Consider the following 19,730-nt stretch of genomic DNA (forward strand, 5'->3'; position numbering starts at 1 on the left):
TCTACACCTTTAGAACAGACCGTTTAGGTCAATATTGGATCCTCTAAAGGTCAGAATGGTACTCGAATGGGCCCTGCAAATGCCAAAATGAACGCTTCGCAGTCGGTAATAGGCCTTCTGCAGGTCAAAATGGGCTATCTGCAAGCTAGATTGGGTCCTGCATAGGTCAAAATTGGTCCTCCTCAGTCAATTCTGGATCTCCGACGGGTTGTAATAGGCCCTCTTTAGGTCATACGTAAACAGGCCCTCTACAGACCATACGTCATCCGCAGCGAATCCATCCGTCCACATCCACAGGCTCCCCTACAGGCCATAATGGCTCCCCTTCAGGTCAGTATGGGCTCTCTGGGTCAATAATGGACCGTCTATAGATCAGAATGGGCCTCCACAGGCCGGAACGGACTCTCCGCGGTCAGTAACTGGCCTTCTGCAGGTGAAAATGGTTCCTCTGTTGGTCAGAATGGAGCCTCAACGGGCCAGAAGGAGCCCTCGACAAGTGACAATGCACCCTTACAGGCTTGCATAATCCCTTTACCGTTCGGAATGGGACCTGAACATACCAGGACCGATTCTCCACAGGCCCTCAAGTTGGGGGAAGGGCGAGCTGCTCCAACTGCCCCCCCCCCCTTCTCACATCCTTAAGCAAGGCCTCCGGGTTCTACCGGTTTAATAAAAATCCACTGAACCATTGCTACATGAATAGCACCGCCAGCTTATTCCACATAGTGACTTAACACCTGGCGTCTTCAGTTTCTAGACTTCAAAATACAGCCACATTTTCCGTACCTTCAGCGAAATAATATACGAACAGCACCGTACCCTGGAAATCAAGTGGCCCCTACGCGGTGTTTTCACGGGGAAGGTTGATCATCAGAGAGCATTTATCAACCCTGTATTCCCCTTATCAAGGCTCTGGCTGCGCCCCTGGCAAGGGGAGATTTCTGCAACACATATCAACGAAATGCAGAGCGCCAGCTGTGAAGTTGCCGTCCGCGCCGCTCCGCCTGCCGATTACTGCGGCTGTTCGGGAGTCACTGAGCGCTCCGGACGGCCTCTGAAACCCGGCTTCAACAGATGCTGGCTGCGCATCGCCGGCGCCGGGCTGCCGGCTGACCCACAGCAGGCGGCGGCCCGCCCCCAGCATCCCGTCCCCCAGGCGACGGCGGTACCAGCCCCAGGACGCCAGGCTGCCGGCTGACCCACAGCAGGCGGCGGCCCGTCACCAGCATCCCGTCCCCCAGGCGACGGCGGTACCAGCCCCAGGGCGCCGGGCTGCCGGCTGATCTGCGGCAGGCGGCGGCCAGTCACCAGCATCCCGTCCCCCAGGCGACGGCGGTACCAGCCCCAGGGCGCCGGGCTGCCGGCTAGCCTGCGGCAGGCGGTGGCCAGTCACCAGCATCCCGTCCCCCAGGCGACGGCGGTACCAGCCCCAGGGCGCCGGGCTGCCGGCTAGCCTGCGGCAGGCGGCGGCCAGTCACCAGCATCCCGTCCCCCAGGCGACGGCGGTACCAGCCCCAGGGCGCCGGGCTGTCGGCTGATCTGCGGCAGGCGGCGGCCCGTCACCAGCATCCCGTCCCCCAGGCGACGGCGGTACCAGCCCCAGGGCGCCGGGCTGCCGGCTAGCCTGCGGCAGGCGGTGGCCAGTCACCAGCATCCCGTCCCCCAGGCGACGGCGGTACCAGCCCCAGGGCGCCGGGCTGTCGGCTGATCTGCGGCAGGCGGCGGCCCGTCACCAGCATCCCGTCCCCCAGGCGACGGCGGTACCAGCCCCAGGGCGCCGGGCTGCCGGCTGACCCACAGCAGGCGGCGGCCCGCCCCCAGCATCCCGTCCCCCAGGCGACGGCGGTACCAGCCCCAGGGCGCCGGGCTGCCGGCTAGCCTGCGGCAGGCGGTGGCCAGTCACCAGCATCCCGTCCCCCAGGCGACGGCGGTACCAGCCCCAGGGCGCCGGGCTGCCGGCTGACCCGCGGCAGGCGGCGGCGGTACCAGCCCCAGCCACCAGGCGAACTCTGCTCTCAAGCGGACTGAAGGCGACGCTGTACACCCCGGTGATGTCTCACGATCGTTTTGCAGCATGATCGAGTTTGAAGGCGGGGCGCAGTTGGTCAGCCAAGGCAGAGGCCGTCGGCGGCACCGGCTAATGTTGGTCCGCCTGGTAGGGCGGCGGGGCACAGGCGACGCCGGATGATGTTGGTCCGCCTGGTAGGGCGGCGGGGTGCAGGCGGCGCCGGATGATGTTGGTCCGCCTGGTAGGGCGGCGGAGCGCAGGCGACAAACTACATACACTTGACGGTCGGTCATTCGAACATTTATTGCAACGACAACCGAACCGAATCGAGGGAATCGAGCCAGCAGTAGCAGGCGCGCCAGCTCTCGGAGTCCGAGGCGGCCCGCGTCATCGCCTCCCGCAAGCCAGCATGGCGACGGCACGCACTAATTATGAGCCAGTACCAGTGCTGACAGCGACAGTTCTAGCCATTACACTCCGAACCGTCCATATCTGTACACAGTCGCACATCATCGCGGGTGGCAATCACCAAAGCAGCCGCGTTGACCCTGGTCGAGCAAGATTCTTTAATATGCTATAAGACCACCAAATTTGCACTTTCCAGCCTGTGATGCAGCCTGAGTGAGCGGGGGACAGGAAATGATCAAGAGAAGGCGACACGGCGTCAGAGTCGGACGCTGCCGTTATACCGCGTGGGATATATGCAACAGAGTCCTAAGACGGGAAGGCAGGAGAGCGGGCGGGCTCCAAGCGCCGTTCACATCAGCAGATTCGTCGCACGCTGACAAGGCCGCGGGCGCCGAGGTCTCATCACACATTTATCTGCATCCACGAGCGGTACAAACAGTCGTCAGCGCGCGCGCGCGTGCGCCGCTGTGTGCCGGCAGAGCGGCCCGGTCTCCGGCCCGGCCGCGCCGGGGCGGCAGGTCACACGCGGCGGCGCCGGTCTGAAACGGCCACAAGCGACCCGTCCCGCTCCGCCAGCGGCCGGGCAGCTCCAACCAGCCACGAGATCGCACGCCAGCGCTGGCCGGTCGGCCGGCGGGGAACGCTCGGGCTCGGGCTGGTCCCCTGGTTAGTCGGGCCCGCCGCCTGGCTTCACCGACACGCCGGCCAGCCGGCGTCACGCCGTCACCCGCCGACGCACAGGTCAGTCCGACTGACAGCGAGACCAGACTATCTCGCCAGTCCCGGGCTTCCCGCGGGACGCCGCCGGCCCGCCGGCCCGACAGCGGGATAGGACTTACTCGGCTGTGGACCCGGCCGCTGATGGGACTAGACTGACTGACCGGCCGGCCGGGGCCGACAGCCCCACACAGCCACCCAGCAGCCTCGCCGTAGTACGCTAAACCGTATCACAAAGGACTGGATCATCAAAGCGCGCGCGCTTTTGCAAAACAAGTGGTACACAATGTGGGGCGTGGCGTCCCGGCCCGACCGGCAGACGGCGCCTACGAGCTGGACGGCGCCGCCGGCTCGTCGGACGTCGACGAGGGCTCGTCCGGGGCGGACGAGGGTCCGGCGCCGCCCTCCTCTTCCGCCGCCTCCTCCTCCTCCTCCTCGTCCTTCTCCATCAGCTGACGCGCCAGCTTCACCGCGTAGAACTCGTTGTAGTGCGACTTACGCTTGGCCTCGAACTTCCGTCGTGTTTCTGCCAGCAGTGCGGCGACAGTCAGCGGCCGGGCCCAGTGAGCGACACACAGCCGGCGGGGCGCACATCGTCACAGACGGTAGTCGGCCTCCCCGGCAGCAGTGCGGCGACAGTCAGCGGCCGGGCCCAGTGAGCGACACACAGCCGGCGAAGCGCACATCGTCACAGACGGCAGCCGGCCTCCTCGGCAGCAGTGCGGCGACAGTCAGCGGCCGGGCCCAGTGAGCGACACACAGCCGGCGGGACGCACATCGTCACAGACGGTAGTCGGCCTCCCCGGCAGCAGTGCGGCGACAGTCAGCGGCCGGGCCCAGTGAGCGACACACAGCCGGCGGGACGCACATCGTCACAGACGATAGTCGGCCTCCCCGGCAGCCACTCCGTCCACAGCCTCAGGGATTGAACGGCCACCCAGCGGTGGCTGCGGACGCGCAGCTTCGATTTCCGATAACGGCTCATTCGCAGACCTTAGGAAATTTAGCCAATCACTAAACTTCAGTCCACCGCCACCGACGTCGACGTCGTCGTCACTGGGGCTCTACGACACACTCAGCTGCTGAGGCGTCTGCTGTGTCGTCCACCTCTCACCTTGGAAAGTATGGGGAGGGGGAGAGGGGGGGGGGGGGGGGGGGGCACGGCGGGGAATCGAATCTCCGATTTTCCAGACGCGAAGCATAACCGCAACACTATCGGTACCCGCAGTGGGTCCACTCTGAGTAAAAGGCACCAAACACGCTGGGGCGCGCGGTCACCACGGAGCCGCTCCAGCCACGCAAGCACCACACGGCAGTGACGACGGACGAATCCGTTCATACAACACCGCGCCGACCACTGGCAGCCTGTCACGGCCGGTGGGACATAACGCGTCCACTAAATACTCGCCAGCGCGAGGAGCCGGGAGCGACGCTGGCAGCCGGCGGCTCGCACCAGCCGGCCGGACCAGACCGTGCCGCCGCTCGACACCGCAGGGCGGCGGCGAGGTGGGCCGTCGTCATGGCCGGCCTCGGCGACAGGCAGCCAGACCCAGCTAATCCGGCCGGCCGATACGGAGCTGGCAGCGTCGATAATGCAGACGGAGATAAGATAGTCGTGTCACCAGCTCACCACGGGCGGTAACCCGAGCCGTCCTGTCTATTAGCCCGAACTCCTTCCGCGGCGACGAGGAGCGCTTAGCAGGCAAGCCGTAGTCACCGTCCCCACACTAAGCTCAGCTGCCTTCCCGTACAAAAGGCGTCTTAAAACTACTCAGTGCGTTCGCTTGACTAAGCAACGCATCAGCCATACGCAGGGCGGTCGGCTTGATGCCTGTCCGATAAAGTGAAGGCTTCCGCGCCGCCAGCCTCGTATCATGGTGCTGACGTGCAGCGAATGGGCCGGCGCATGCGCCATGTGCGGCGTGCGTGTCGGCATCGCCCAGAGACGGATGCTACCGCCCTGCGACGGGCCCACCTGCCGGGCCCCGCACAGCCGCTCGCACCCGCCCGGCGACGGGCCTACCTCACGAGCCCGGCACGGCCGCTCACACCCGGCCGGCGACGGGCCCACCTGCCGGGCCCCGCACAGCCGCTCGCACCCGCCCGGCGACGGGCCTACCTCACGAGCCCGGCACGGCTGCTCACACCCGGCCGGCGACGGGCCCACCTGCCGGGCCCCGCACAGCCGCTCGCACCCGGCCTGCAGCGTCGAGGCGCACCAGCAGCTCGATGCGCCCTCCCGTTTTTAAGCGCCAACAGCACGAGATGGACGGGCCAGAGATGGCTCGGATCCCCCGGGTGAGATGAAGCTGGGGGCGTGCCCGGGCCGAGACGGCCCAACGTCACACCAACACGCCCATTAACAGCCACAGCGACAGTGAAGGAGCTTCCGAATGACTCCACAAGTCTGGGACCCAGCACTCCCCCGGCTCTAGAGGGAAGTCGTTTGATCCTGTACGCCGGCCACTGTCGACTCCCAGAGCCGGGGAGAACCACAATTCTGAGACCCAGCGCTGCCCCGGCTCTAGAGGGAAGTCGTCTGATCCTGTACGCCGGCCACTGTCGACTCCCAGAGCCGGGGAGAGCCACAAGTCTGGGACCCAGCACTACCCCGGCTCTAGAGGGAAGTCGTCTGATCCTGCACGCCGGCCACTGTCGACTCCCAGAGCCGGGGAGAGCCTGCCGCACCGTTCCGCACAGCGAGGCAGGGCCGGGACAGCCTGAGTCCGCCATTGCATCTCACCAAGCGGCCCAGCAGCCGTCTGGAGCTCGCTAATGATGTGATTGCGTGGAAACCTGCACTGGTCATGATCTATCCCAGAACTGACTGGACAAAGAGCGTAGATTCCAGATGTGCGGAGACCTGTGCAGCAACCGGGGAGTGATGAGAACAACAACACGGTCGGTCGGTCGGTCGCCCCTGTTTTACTCTGCCCTGGTGCGCACACACAATGTGGCATTGGTTTGCGCTGGCTCATGCTCGGGCGCCGCGCGGGTAACAGACTGTCAAAGCATCGGTGCACAGGCCGCTCCCGGCCACCCGCGCGACAACTGTCTGACGTGAGCTGGCGCGCGCCGCGCGTGCTGTTGGGTGTGGTGTTGCGTGTATGCGTGTCGTATTCCATATGTTCTCTGCATCCATCTGCAACATCTACGGCTCGGTGGAGCGTGAATGGAGGCCGACAATACCACCTAACACGTGGGGCGACAGTGCTGTCCGAAATGACGGCGATAAAATCCTGCAGCATACGCCGCTGCTGCAATGGCATGCCCCGCCATGATCCGCGCCATGCATGTCTTTTCAATAATAACGGCTCCTCCCACTAATGCTGTCTCACTCTACACTTATCACCGCCACACACCATGAAACAGATCAGTGTAGCAACACAACAGCAGACGCCGCTCCGCCGGATCAGGTCAAAAGAGACGCCGCTCCGCCGGATCAGGTCAAAAGCAGACGCCGCTCCGACGGATCAAGTCGTCCGCACACCGGATAACATCCAATAAGACATAACCAGCATGCGCTTCAAGACCACAAGCACACCGATCAAACGCCCCAAAAAGCCTGTCAATTGTAAGCTGGGCGTTTCGTGCCTTCTCAGAATTTGTCCTGCAGTCTGACAGGCCACGTTTTGCGCGGTGCGAGCACGTTACAGGCCGTGCGGTGGCTGCGAGGCCTTCAAAGGCCCTTCAGTCGATGACATCTTCGATTTAGCCCAGCTGCAGATAAGCGAGAGACGCAGGCAGCTCGTCCAAACCCATACCCACAGCTGTTGCATGCCGTTCCGTCTTCTGGCACGCTTCGGGCCCCTCCAGACAGCCCTCGGACGGCGCCACCTTTAGCAGGGCCGTGCCGCCGGCGCCAGCGGTGCAGCACGCTGCGGCCAATATCGCCTGGCCACATCTGCCGGCGCCGCCACGGAGCGGAGGGGGGGGGGGGGGGGGGGGGAGCGGCGGTCCGCCAGCCGGCGGCCACCGGCGCCACTTTGGACCTTACGGCGGGCGGCGGCGGCGGCCAGGATCGATTCGACGGCCGGTCTCTAGCTCCGGAGAGGCCGGCGCGGCGGGGCCGTAACCGCCGGCTCACGGACGCCACCCACAGGCCGCTCCGATCGAGCCAGACACGCTCGCGTGACAGACCCGGCCGGCCGTGCACAGTGGCCTGCCGTCGACAGGCGCAGCTTGTAATTACGTCGGCTTGGAAGGGGCGCAGAAGCGCCAGCAGACCGTCCCGGCTACGACAGGTGTGGCAGCGAAATAAGCCGGCGGTGCGCAGATGAAAACCAGCGGGAGATAATAAGAATCTGTCCAAAGGAAGAAGCCACGTATCTGAATCATACACGGCATCATGAGAGCACATGCTCTATACAACACCCAGCACGGCTGGAGCGGCACTTCTGCCGCACGAGTGGCTGCTTACCTCTCTCCTCTTCCGTGAGCGACTCCAGATCTTCGTCACTCTCCTCCTCCACCTGCTCCATGGCCTTGGGTAGCTGGTCAGCGCCCAGTCGTATCCTGCAGCCAGAGCCAGCGGCAGTCAAAGGCCAAGCCAGCGGCAGTCGACGAGGCCCAAATATCCGGCCAGTGTCAACAATGGATCAGTGACTGAACAATGCCGCCGGCCGGCAGCAGGCGTCCGTTGATCGAGCCCGGCCGCCCCCGTCAACAGACGCCGGCCGGCCATGGCTGGCGCGCCGGGCTCGGCTCGGCAGAGCGGCCGCTTGCACCAACGGCGGCACGTGACCTCTGCACGGTGATGAGGCCCGGTGCCGCGCCACCTTGTCACAAGCCCGGCGCTCGTGCACGGCACGTCAGCACGAGCCGGCGGCGGGCGGCGGCCTGACGCCCCCTCACCGGCGACACGCGGCCGCCGCTCGTTGTTGTGTTTGGACCCCGGCCGGCCGCGCGGCATGTGGCGGCCAGCGCGGCGCGACACGGCCAGCCTCGGGCTGGGTCGGACGCGTCAGTGCGCCCGCTGGACACGGAGCCGCGCGGCGCCTGCCCCTCCCGCGTCCCCACGCGAGCCCCGCCAGCGCCGGCGGCGGTGCGGCGTCCCACCACGGAGTGGGGGCTAGCGCGGCCGCGATCAGTGACGCGACGCCGGCACATCGTCAGCAAAACGTGCCATAACATGGCCACAAGCGGCCAGTATCGTCGGCGCTCACGCAGCCCACGACACGGCGCAGCTTAGGCAATGGTAGCACCACTTCCCAACATTGCAGCAGTCCGCGATCAGCGAAAGCGTGGCGCATGCACTGCAGTGCAGACAAGCGACGGCACTGCCTCTAGTCAGCCGGTCGAATCTCAGGCTGTAATTCACGCATAAAAGCGTCTGCCTAATCGGTATAAAGTCGGCCCAATTTTGCCCGATCGGCAACAAGAAAAGGTGCGGCTGCCCAATCGGCATGAGTTAATGGTGCTGCCACGTTAACGCTCCCGCATTTGGTAGTCCTGCTGCTGTTGCCTTGCTAAGGGACATAGTCTGGATAACGTGCACACAGACGATTAGTTTAGAATGATACCTGCATACGTGGTCATGCCGCTCAGGTACAACTCTGCTTCTGGCTGCCGATCCGCATGTCGTTCGGAATCGCCAACCATGGTGGATGGGGCCCGTCAAATGTGTGTACGAAACGATCAGCCAAAGCCACGCCTTCTAACGTTATGGCTGATTGCACCAGCCCAGGCACTTAGACGAGGGACTTTATTATGGACCACGTGGCATGCCCATAAAATAGTCAGCTCAACGTGGCGTTGCCTCATTGACGATGCCTTGTAAGCCGTCTGGCAATATTTGCCATGCGCCTAAACAGCCGAGCAGAGCTTGGACGGTCGGCGGAGCGACCCTTGAAAGCTGCTGCTGCTGCCGCTGTTAGCGGGGCTGCGTAGGTGTTGCGGCGTCGCTGCTCCGCGCCGGCAGCACAGGAGGGCGCCAGGTCCTGCGGTGAACTTGCACGTACATTGACACGAACCACGGTGCCAATTGGTAATGAGCAATCAGACACTATATCCCAGAGTTCAATTTGATATGACACGTGCGAGGGGATCATGCCGAATAAGCCCGATCCATTGAAACCGGTCGGTGAGAGGGGAGGCACGCCGACCCGCGCTGCTGGTACGCTGCCCGGTAACCCGTCTCCCATACGATCCAGCCTAAAAATAACAATGCACAGAATCGCTACATCGCTAGGATCGCTCTCCATATATATTATGATATATATGACATTATATGGAGATATTTCGTGGTATTCGTGTGAAAACGCAATGTTCCACCGATGGACTAGACGGCATGAGCTTCGCTTACGGCATATATTTGAGTATGTTACCTTGCTGCAGTACTCATTGTCAGAGGCGGCGAAAAAATAGCCAATTTCCTGCACCGACATTCAACAATGCCGTTTCTCCTTCACCCGGTATTCTGGCGATGCGGAGCACAATGCGACCATTGCGTACATTCCATCCCCATGCATTCGCCTGAACGCATGTTTGACATTTTATGTGACACTTTGATGTTGAAACGCAGCATTCAAGCGTGCTTTTTAAATATCCGGAGACGAAACGGAATGCTCAGTCTTAGTTTCGAAAAAATAATGACCCACCCCTGTACTGGAACGGCAAAAACCCCACCACGGACAAGTACAAAATAACCTCGGCTACGCCCTCATCTATTTGTGACCTATTCTCATTGCGTTCAGAATGCCTGCCTTTGCCGCAGAGACAATGGAGACATGAATCTTCATCAGCGCAGACATGACCAGGGCAGTGCACAGGGAACGAACAGGCCTTTGGGGCCGCCTGCCAAGCATACTGAGCTCCCGCCGAACGCCTGCCCCGCCGGGCGTGCCAGGCGGGGTGGCGGCGCCGCCAATGTGGCGTCCGATGACCCGAGGGCGCTGCCCGCCTCACCAGCACCCACTGTCGCCTGCGGGCTGGCGGCCGGCGCTCTGAATGCCCCCGCTAGCAGCTGTGCACTCCCAGGCTCCCCGAACCGTACCGACGCAGCGGTCACCGCCAGCCGGCTCCGGGCCGACGGTCGGCGCCCCGCCTGGCCGTCGCTGACTCACTTCTGCGCGAGCACGTCCGAGTCAACGCCGCCGTCCAACGCGTCCTCCTGGGCACAGACGTAGTTGAACGGCGTCTTGGGCTCCTCGATCTTCATGTGGCCATAGTCCTTGTCGGCCGGGTGGAAGGTGGCGATGATGTTCATCTCGTCCCACTTGGTCTCCTTGAGTGACCTGGCGGCGGCGCCGGGCGAGGGGCGTCACAAGAGGCCGGCGCTCACTGCCCGTCACCCACAGCTTTCCGTCACAAGAGGCCGGCGCTCACTGCCCGTCACCCACAGCTTACCGTCACAAGAGGCCGGCGCTCACTGCCCGTCACCCACAGCTTACCGTCACAAGAGGCCGGTGCTCACTGCCCGTCACCCACAGCTTACCGTCACAAGAGGCCGGCGCTCAGCGCTCACTGCCCGTCACCCACAGCTTACCGTCACAAGAGGCCGGCGCTCACTGCCCGTCACCCACAGCTTACCGTCACAAGAGGCCGGCGCTCACCGCCCGTCACCCACAACGTACCGTCCAGCCAGACGCCACTTCAGATCCACAGTCTCAAGTATGGACGCCAGGCAGACGACGAGAGGAGTAAACACGCCACAAACGTGAACAAAACGATATCTCAAGCACAAGAGAACGGATTATATGTGTCAGCCTTCCTGAATACGTCACGGGCATGACTATGATCAACGTCTCAGTAAGTTGGCCAAAACGTTATCTCCCGACAGGCCAGGCTGCTGTGATCTGGAAGAAGTAGTGGTATCCCATTGCTGAACCACTTGCCGTATTCATCGATGCGTGCTAATGTGTCGGTCCCAACCGCAATGATGTCGCACGATGCGGCAGTTACGTCATCCCCCCACACCCTGTACCCACTGTCGCGCTAACCGGTGACGCACAGACGCCGTGTCAGCCCGGTGACAGAGGGGAGAAGGCGAGGAGGGGGAGGGAAAGGGGGTGACGGCTCACCACCAGATAGTCTGTCCGGCGGTATTTATTGGCCCGATTCGCCGAACGCACGCTCTCGAGCGTCCGGCGGGGCGCGACGTCGGGGCGCCGAGGCCGGCCGCGGTCCGTCGACACGGATGTAGGGCGCGCCGCGTCCGATCAACCGGTCGATCGCAAGTCTGGGCGGAGAGGCCCACGGCGCCGGGGGAGGTCCACGGCGCCGGGAAAGGTCTACGGCACCGGGGGAGGTCCACGGCGTCGGGAGAGGTCCACGGCGCCGGGAGAGGTCCGTGGCGCCGGGGGAGGTCCACGGCGCCGGGGGAGGTCCACGGCGCCGGGGGAGGTCCACGGCGCCGGGAGAGGTCCATGGCGCCGGGAAAGGTCTACAACACCGGGAGAGGTCCATGGCGCCGGGGGAGGTCCACGGCGCCGGGAGACCAGAAGATAGAGAGCACCGAGCGGCAGCACGCCGTCACTGACGCGGGGTAAATACTGGGGAGGGCCAGCGCCTGCTCCGAGGGGGAAGGCCACCAAATTACCGCCACTCGTACATGCCTTAGGGTGACTTACTGACAGTCGTCGTCGGGTAGTAAGGCCAGGTGCGCTGTGCGATCGACATGACCGATCAAAACGTGTACTGTGTGATGGAAACATGTGCGGTCAAAAGGTGCGCTGTGTGATCAACAGATGACGGATCAAAATGTGTCCTGTGTGATGGACGGATGACCGATCAGAAGGTGTGCTGTGTGATGGACGGATGACCGATCAGAAGGTGTGCTGTGTGATGGACGGATGGCCGATCAGAAGGTGTGCTGTGTGATGGACGGATGACCGATCAGAAGGTGTGCTGTGTGATGGACTGATGTCCGATCAGAAGGTGTGCTGTGTGATGGACAGATGACCGATCAGAAGGTGTGCTGTGTGATGGACGGATGACCGATCAGAAGGTGTGCTGTGTGATGGACGGATGGCCGATCAGAAGGTGTGCTGTGTGATGGACGGATGACCGATCAGAAGGTGTGCTGTGTGATGGACGGATGGCCGATCAGAAGGTGTGCTGTGTGATGGACGGATGACCGATCAGAAGGTGTGCTGTGTGATGGACGGATGACCGATCAGAAGGTGTGCTGTGTGATGGACGGATGACCGATCAGAAGGTGTGCTGTGTGATGGACGGATGACCGATCAGAAGGCGTGCTGTGTGATGGACGGATGACCGATCAGAAGGTGTGCTGTGTGATCGAGAGATGGCTGATTAAAAGCACTCAACCCGTGCATCAAGATCAGTGGGATCAAACTTCTCCAACTAGCCCAGTAGAATAGTCATCGGTTGGTTGCTGAAAGGCAAACCTCCCAAGGAAAGACTTAACGCATTGTGTGTGTCATGTCATTGGGGCTTTGCGACGCACTCAGCTGCTGAGACTATGTGGCGTCGCCTGCCTCTCACCCTGGCAGGAAGGGCGGGCACCGCGGGAAATCGAACCCCGTACCTCTGGTTTCCCAGACGTAGACTTAACGTATTAATCAAAGATCTGATGCTGCAGTTGACTTCAAGGCTCAAGCCCTATTCCCAGTTTGGAGCGGGCCATACCCTCCGCCGCTGTACCCGACATCGCCGCTTCCGCGGTCTGCTGCGGCAGACCAAGCGCGGCGGCACACGTCAGCACGGACAGCGCACGTCTCCTCACTCACCCGCGCAGCAAAAAACCGACAATCAGTCAAAACACAAATATTGCGTCCTTCTCATAACAAAACCCCCTGTGACGGTATTAGCGAAGGCAAGGACCGCTCCTGCGACTTGAAGGCCGCCACACACTGGTCACTTGACACTGCGTGGCGTAGCGCCGCAAGGCGAGGCGAAACGCCGCTGACGACGAGTGTAGCAGCCATCATCACGCAATACAAAATATCGCCGGGGACCAAAAGCAACTAGTCGAGACCACAGGCAATAGGGTGTTCCAGAGAGTTCCCTGCGATGAGCCGAAAACGTCGATTGAAATGACTGTTTTTCGTCTGCCGCGAATGAATTCCACCTGCACCCTACCGCCTCGAAGGTAGGCTACGGTGTGGGGCGCGCTGGAGAATCTCATTCGTTCCAGCGTTACGCTCAGTTCCATTCCGCCGCGCACCGTACCGCAACGCTACCCGATGAAAAGTGGCGGGTGTGGAGCGGCCGTATATGAGTCGGTCCGCACAGCGCCAGCGCCCCGGCCGTTGGCTTGCACGCTCCCAGTTCCAGCTGAGCTGCCTGACGGGGAAGCCCGCCGTAACAGCGACCACCTAGCCGATTACGCGCCATTGGACGGGCTTCCGGTTCATGGGGAGAGTGTCCGGACAACGCGATTACAGCGGCCTACGCCCGACGCGTGCAGAAACGCCCGCAACCGCCCACGCCTCAGTGAAATGGCTGATTCGACCCGCCCTGACAAGTGCATCTTCCAATGGGGCACAAACAAACCGTACTAAGATTGCCTAGAGTCATTATTATCAGCCAAAATGTTATCGGTGAGCACTGTTCTCACGTTTCGCCGCGGCACACGTCATATATATATATATATATATATATATATATATATATATATATATATATATATGTGCTATTCTCCAACGTATGATTTTCACGCAAACTGGAAAACCGCCGTGCATGGCAGAGTCACCCTTGAGCCCAGATGAAGTCGTCAGACTAAGCAAAAACACAACCGACACCAAGTGCCGACCAGCTTTCCGCATGCCGAGCCGGTGAGTGTTCGGCGACGGCTGGCTGGGGCCGAGCAGGCCTCCCAGCTGGCTTCGGAGCGGCTCCTGCAGCCCCAGCTGCGGCCAGGCCACGCCGAGAGATAAGTGACGCGCAGACGCCGGGCCGCCGTCCGCTGCAGGAAGCGACCGCCGTCCGGCCAGAGGCGGATACGGCGGCCGTCCGGCCAGAGGCGGATACGGCGGCCGTCCGACCAGAGGCGGCTACGGTGGCCGTCCGACCAGAGGCGGCTACAGCAGCCGTCCGGCCAAAGACGGCTACAGCAGCCGTCCGACCAGAGGCGGCTACAGCAGCCGTCCGGCCAAAGACGGCTACAGCAGCCGTCCGGCCAAAGACGGCTACAGCAGCCGTCCAGCCAAAGACGGCTACAGTAGCCGTCCGGCACAGGCGCTACGGCAGCCGTCCGGCCAAAGACGGCTACAGCAGCCGTCCGGCACAGGCGGCTACGTCCGGCGCCGAGCTCAACAGGCCAACCCGTCAGCCGCACACGGACAGAGACCTGACAGAGGCCTTATCAGCCTCCGGTGAGCCGACACAGGCAGCTGCGACGCCGAGACCGCGTCGCTGCAGCGGGCCCCACACCGGCGGCCAGAGTGCAACAGAGGCCCCAGACCGGCGGCGGCGTCAGTGTAGGGACACAGACCCGCTTCAGCCTGGTACATGTCGGCAGCGTGTGATACAGGGACACCGCCCGCTTGCACTGAACGCCAGAGAAGGCGCCCACTTCCGCCGGGCAAACACCGGCAGTGTGAGCTGCACGGATCCTGTCAGTCTCAGCCCAGGGCACAAGACAACATCTGACACCACGGGCGTAACCACTTCAGCTGGGCACACACACACAGAGCCGGTGCGTGACATCCCGAACCCGCCCACCCAAAGTGAACAGGGACAGCGTGCGACAGAGGCCACGCCCGCTGGAGACGGACAGACATAGTGTGTGACGAGGCGAGCCAGGCCCATATGATGCGGTCGCAATGCCCCACCATCGCCGTCTTGGTCTGCTGGAGACAGACGTCGACTGCCGTCGAGAAGCCGCTCGCTCTATGTGACAGCAGCACCCGATGACGGTGTTGGTCGGAGCGGGCGCTGGACGATGGGCGAGCGTGACGTAAGCTGGCCCATCTATAAATAACACCAAACAACGACCCACAGGGATAAACAGGACTGCCGCAATTAGAGAAAGCTTACAGACAGCGCCGGCGCTGGAGCACGCGTCATCAGAGCCGGCCGCCTCGGCGCAGGCGGCCGGCTCTTCACGGCCGCTGGCAGCTGGTCCACGCGCCGCCCCACAGACGACTCACAGCAGCATCATCAGGTGACGTCACCACTACGGAGAACGTGAGCGGAGAGTCGGAGCCGTCCCGGCCTGGCGGCCCGGCCACAACCAGGGCGCCAGAGGGGCCGCCACCGCGCCGCGTCCCGACCCGGCGTTCCCGGCCACTACCAGGCGCCAGGGGGGGGGGGGGGGGGGGGCGCCACGCGCCGCCTCCCGACCCGGCGGCGGCCGAGCGGCCGTATCCGGACACAGTGGCCGGCGGAGGGAAGGCCAACGGCCCGGCCCACCGCCCGCTCGTGTCCGGCTCGTCCTCAGCACGGACCAGACTCGACACAACTCGCCAAAGACGACGTACAAATGGCAGCGTGTGCGCATACGACAGGACGCTGGGACGCGTCGCTGATACCCTCCAGCCATCTGCCCATAGTAGTGCGGCTATGCCAGTGCCATCATGTCGAGTTCAATGTCATGGACGCGGCCGACGACACGCGAAGCAACCGTGAGGATAACGATTTTGCCAAACCGGACATTGCGAATGTAACCGGAGCTGGTGCAAAACTACCAGACCTTCCCATAATGGTGAGATTCCCCGGTACCCTCGTGAACTAGTCGCCCACCAGCCACAGGCGCCCAAAACGCTCTGGAAGGGACGTAGGGGGGGGGGAGGGGAGGGCTTCCGGACTGATCCTGCTGATAGCCACTTTCACAGGAAAGGTCTGCAGGTCTGCCGGCGATTGGCGCGGCAATATGGCCGGGACATCAATCAAGCCGCAGACCCTGGCGCCGCCATAACAGGGCAGCCGATCCGTGGCCGGCCGGCAGCCGATCGGTGGCCGGCCTGCAGCCGGTCCGCTGCTTTCACTCCACAAAGCTAGTCGTCGTCATTGGGGCTTTACGACACATCGGGGCTTTACGGAAGGTCGGGCGCCGCGAGCAATCGCACCCCGTACCTCTGGCGTCCCAGACGCACAGTGGTTGACGCAGACGCGCTCACCGCTACACTATCGGCAGCCCTAGTTCACAGAAAATCAACAGACAAGTCACAAAACAGTGATACATCTACCTCAACATCCTGGCTATTTGGACAAACTGTCTCCCAATCAGAATTGGCCAGGGAATATGACTGCCATGAGCAGGGGGCACTGCGTTTGTAGTGGTAGGTAGGTCCCCACTGAGCCGAGCTCTGGTCTGTACACCCTCTTGTACCCCGCCGCCCGGCGCCAGCACCAGTGTCGCGCCGCCTCATGTCCTACACGGAGCCGGCCCGGACTTATGGTAATGCAGGCCTTCGCGTGCTAGACAGCAATCTCTGACAGGAGTTAACACTGAACGGCACTGCGGTTGTCGGCAGTCGATGCAACGTCAGCACTCCGAAGCGATGTTCAGATACGCGTCACTGAACTTGTTTGAAGGTCACACGCGACCATGGCCAGCCCGGAGTGTTTTCAGTGCCAACATACAATATGTCATATTATTAAACACAGCAGGTGCAGTCTGTCAGCTTCACAAGCCAGACTGTCGGGCTCAACGCAGACAGTATGCATGGAGAATGGAGTAATATGGTGTATAGGCAGTGCCACTGTCAGGTGGCTGCAGTGGGTACAATGCCCACACTGCCAAAATGCGCCCACAAGATCTACATCAATGTCTGAAAGAGGAACAACAGGTGATTATCAACACAAAAAACTGCGGTAAGTGGAGTCAGGAATCAGCTGTCATGTGGCTGCAGTCACTATTGGCTTTACTCCCCATCCTGTTCATAAAAGGAAACATCACAAATTACACCATGGTGTAACCCATTAATTGTCCAGGGCACTAGCCACCCACCCATTACAACCTCCCCCCTCCCTGTCACCAGCCACTCAGCCATTACAACCCCCCCCCCCTCTCCTTGTCACTAACCACTCAGTCATTGTGACCTCCCCCTTTCCCTGCCACTAACCTCTCAGCCATTATGACCTCCCCCCTCTCCCTGTCACTAACCACTCAGCCATTACAACCTCCCCCCTCCCTGTCACCAGCCACTCAGCCATTACAACCCCCCCCCCCTCTCCTTGTCACTAACCACTCAGTCATTGTGACCTCCCCCTTTCCCTGCCACTAACCACTCAGCCATTATGACCTCCCCCCTTTCCCTGTCACTAACCACTCAGCCATTACAACCTCCCCCTCTCCCTGTCACTAACCACTCAGCCATTACAACCTCCCCCTCTCCCTGTCACCACATGACCATGTACACTAGGAGACACCAAAGCTCAACTTTCCATCTATTTATCACATTCACTCAATTCAGCCTTTCACTTACAGGCAGAGGGCAAAGAGCAAAGTAACAAAAACTTACGACTTCCTTTCATTTTTGTCAAAGCTGGTAGAATTCTTTAAGATTCCTTTCTTTGGTGCTTTCTGAAGCTGTTCTGCCATCATACACTTATTGGATTTCACCTTCTGACCAACTGCGATTTGAAGATCTTCCACTACTTCACCTAAGGTCTGAAAACACACAAAACATATGACTGAACAATAGTGTGAATGTACACTTATCCTTTCTCAGCAACTCACAATAAAGCAGATGTTTCCACACACACACACGCATGCACGCACGCACGCACGCACGCACGCACGCACGCACGCACGCACGCACGCACGCACGCACGCACACGCACGCACGCACGCACGCACCACACACACACACACACACCCCACAACACACACACACACACACACACACCCAACAAGCTAAGAAGAAACTGTTTTGGATTCCCAGGCATGATCTTGCAGAATTTCACCACTGTGTCACTGAACATGTGGAACAGCACGGGACCCCAGTCTGAAAACGTGCTGTAGCCAGCACCTCACAAATGCAGATGGTTGTAACACACCCTGTGCTTTCTACTCAGGCATGGCCACTGATGAGTAAAATCTGAGATAGTAAACTAACTGCTTGCCAGTGTGTTGTATGCAAGCACATGACTGCATCTAATTGTTTGATGAAAATAATCAAATGTTTAGCTGCCAGTGCATTTGGTGGGCATGTTTCAGTGATCAGCTATATTTGCTGTTAGCATGGCTGCTTTCATAGACTATCTACTCTTCTTTATTTTCTATATATATATATATATATATATATATATATTATATATATATATATAGACCACAGTCAAGTTTCACTCAGTCAAGTTGTTTATATCTTAATGTGCTTTCTCAGGATAAAAAATACCTGACACTGCTTAAATATTCTGGTCATCTTTTATCTCCAAACCCATTTCTAAAGTAAATATTCAATAGACCTGACCAGCTCATTCCCATACTGACATGTGTGCCAACTAGTAAAAGGCCAGGGGCAGTAAGTAACTGTTGAAATATAAGCTGAAAGCTTTCAAAGTACAATGATACACAAGGGACAACCAGCAATTTATAAATCACTGTATTATTAAAATGCTAAAATGCATCTAAAACATTCTAATTATTTTCATAAAGGGAAAAAGGCTACTAAAAAACTGAGTATAGAAAACAGCTTGTGGTGTTTATCAGTGTCATATGTACCTGACCTGCACATAGCCTTGTCATCAAAATAACTTGGAAACAATGAGGAACATAGCTCAAGGTACATGCAATGATGAACTTATAGGATTTTTTCATTCCACTTGAATAGCTGCAGCAGCATCATAGCAGAAACATCTAAAAACATGGTAGCATGGCATATTTTGGTAAGCAATTAACTGGCACCAGACCTACCATGAGAAAACACATGAGGTTAATTGTAAAGAAAGTTTTAATCCTTCACTTCTTTGGTACAGTTGCATCAGCTAGAGTTTATGCTATCACAGTTCTGCAAAGCTGTATTTTACCAATGACTGAAAGAAATGTGGCCACCACATGGTGGCCAATTGAGAGAATATCCATTTACTGACCAGATCTCTCAGTTCCAACTGTCTTTGTTTGCAAAATATTTTAAGGGATAATTTTATCTGGAATTACTATTTATACATACACATTCCTGGAGCATTTTATTTGCCTTTAATCAGTTAAATTAGCAGTGTCCATTGGATGTCTACTAACACAGGACACCTCCCTTTAGAATACATGCACCAAAATTGTTCCTGCAATGTAATAAGCTATGTCAGCCATGTTTAGTGCTTGGCGTAGCATGTGTTTTTTGTAGGCTGGTCTGGTGGTATTGTTATTAAGGCAGCATTTTGGTCCTGGATATTTGTGTTGACATCGATGGGGAAAAACGTAGTTTGAAAACAGCAAAAAGCCAACTTAAATTCAAAACGCCCCATTCGTTCCATGAGAACTAAATACTACGTGTCTTCCGCAGTCACAAACCACGAGAACGGATTCAGATCCTGGTCCGCCAGTATGACAATGCCGAAATACACCAGAATTGGCACTTACCCCGGACGACACTACTCCCAAGTGATTCTTATTGATAGCGATATCACTCTCATAATCTAATTTGTATCAATAATGCCTCGGCACATCCTCCTAGTTACATCCCGGACAACCACACCATCGAGGTCGCACACCACACATACACCCAACACCACCCACTAACGCAAACTG

General features: G+C 59.6%; 1 protein-coding gene across 1 annotated transcript; it reads right to left on the reverse strand.

Annotated features, from left to right (window-relative positions):
* Positions 1–2,298: 2,298 nt before the first annotated feature.
* On the reverse strand, positions 2,299–19,699 carry LOC119112066 (protein phosphatase inhibitor 2). Its single transcript, XM_037236049.1, has 5 exons — positions 19,563–19,699; positions 17,506–17,654; positions 10,198–10,368; positions 7,554–7,648; positions 2,299–3,659 (listed from the first exon to the last, which is right to left on the reverse strand). Exons 2-5 carry the CDS (start codon positions 17,586–17,588, stop codon positions 3,460–3,462), a joined length of 549 nt encoding a protein of 182 aa, XP_037091944.1. The 5' UTR covers positions 17,589–17,654; positions 19,563–19,699; the 3' UTR covers positions 2,299–3,459.
* Between the last annotated feature and the right edge of the window lie 31 nt (positions 19,700–19,730).

The sequence above is a fragment of the Pollicipes pollicipes genome, unplaced genomic scaffold (genome assembly GCF_011947565.3).
Source record: "Pollicipes pollicipes isolate AB1234 unplaced genomic scaffold, Ppol_2.1 Scaffold_7261;HRSCAF=8764_pilon_pilon_pilon, whole genome shotgun sequence".
NCBI classification, from domain to species: Eukaryota; Metazoa; Arthropoda; class Thecostraca; order Pollicipedomorpha; family Pollicipedidae; genus Pollicipes; species Pollicipes pollicipes.

Excerpts from the sequence above, each read along its gene's own strand:
- LOC119112066 (XM_037236049.1), bottom strand. The coding sequence starts at position 17,588 with ATGATGGCAGAACAGCTTCAGAAAGCACCAAAGAAAGGAATCTTAAAG. Across the intron at positions 10,369-17,505 it reads GACAAAAATGAAAGGAAGTC|GTCACTCAAGGAGACCAAGT; the intron begins GTAAGTTTTTGT and ends CGCCGCCGCCAG. Across the intron at positions 7,649-10,197 it reads TCGGACGTGCTCGCGCAGAA|GATACGACTGGGCGCTGACC; the intron begins GTGAGTCAGCGA and ends CTCTGGCTGCAG.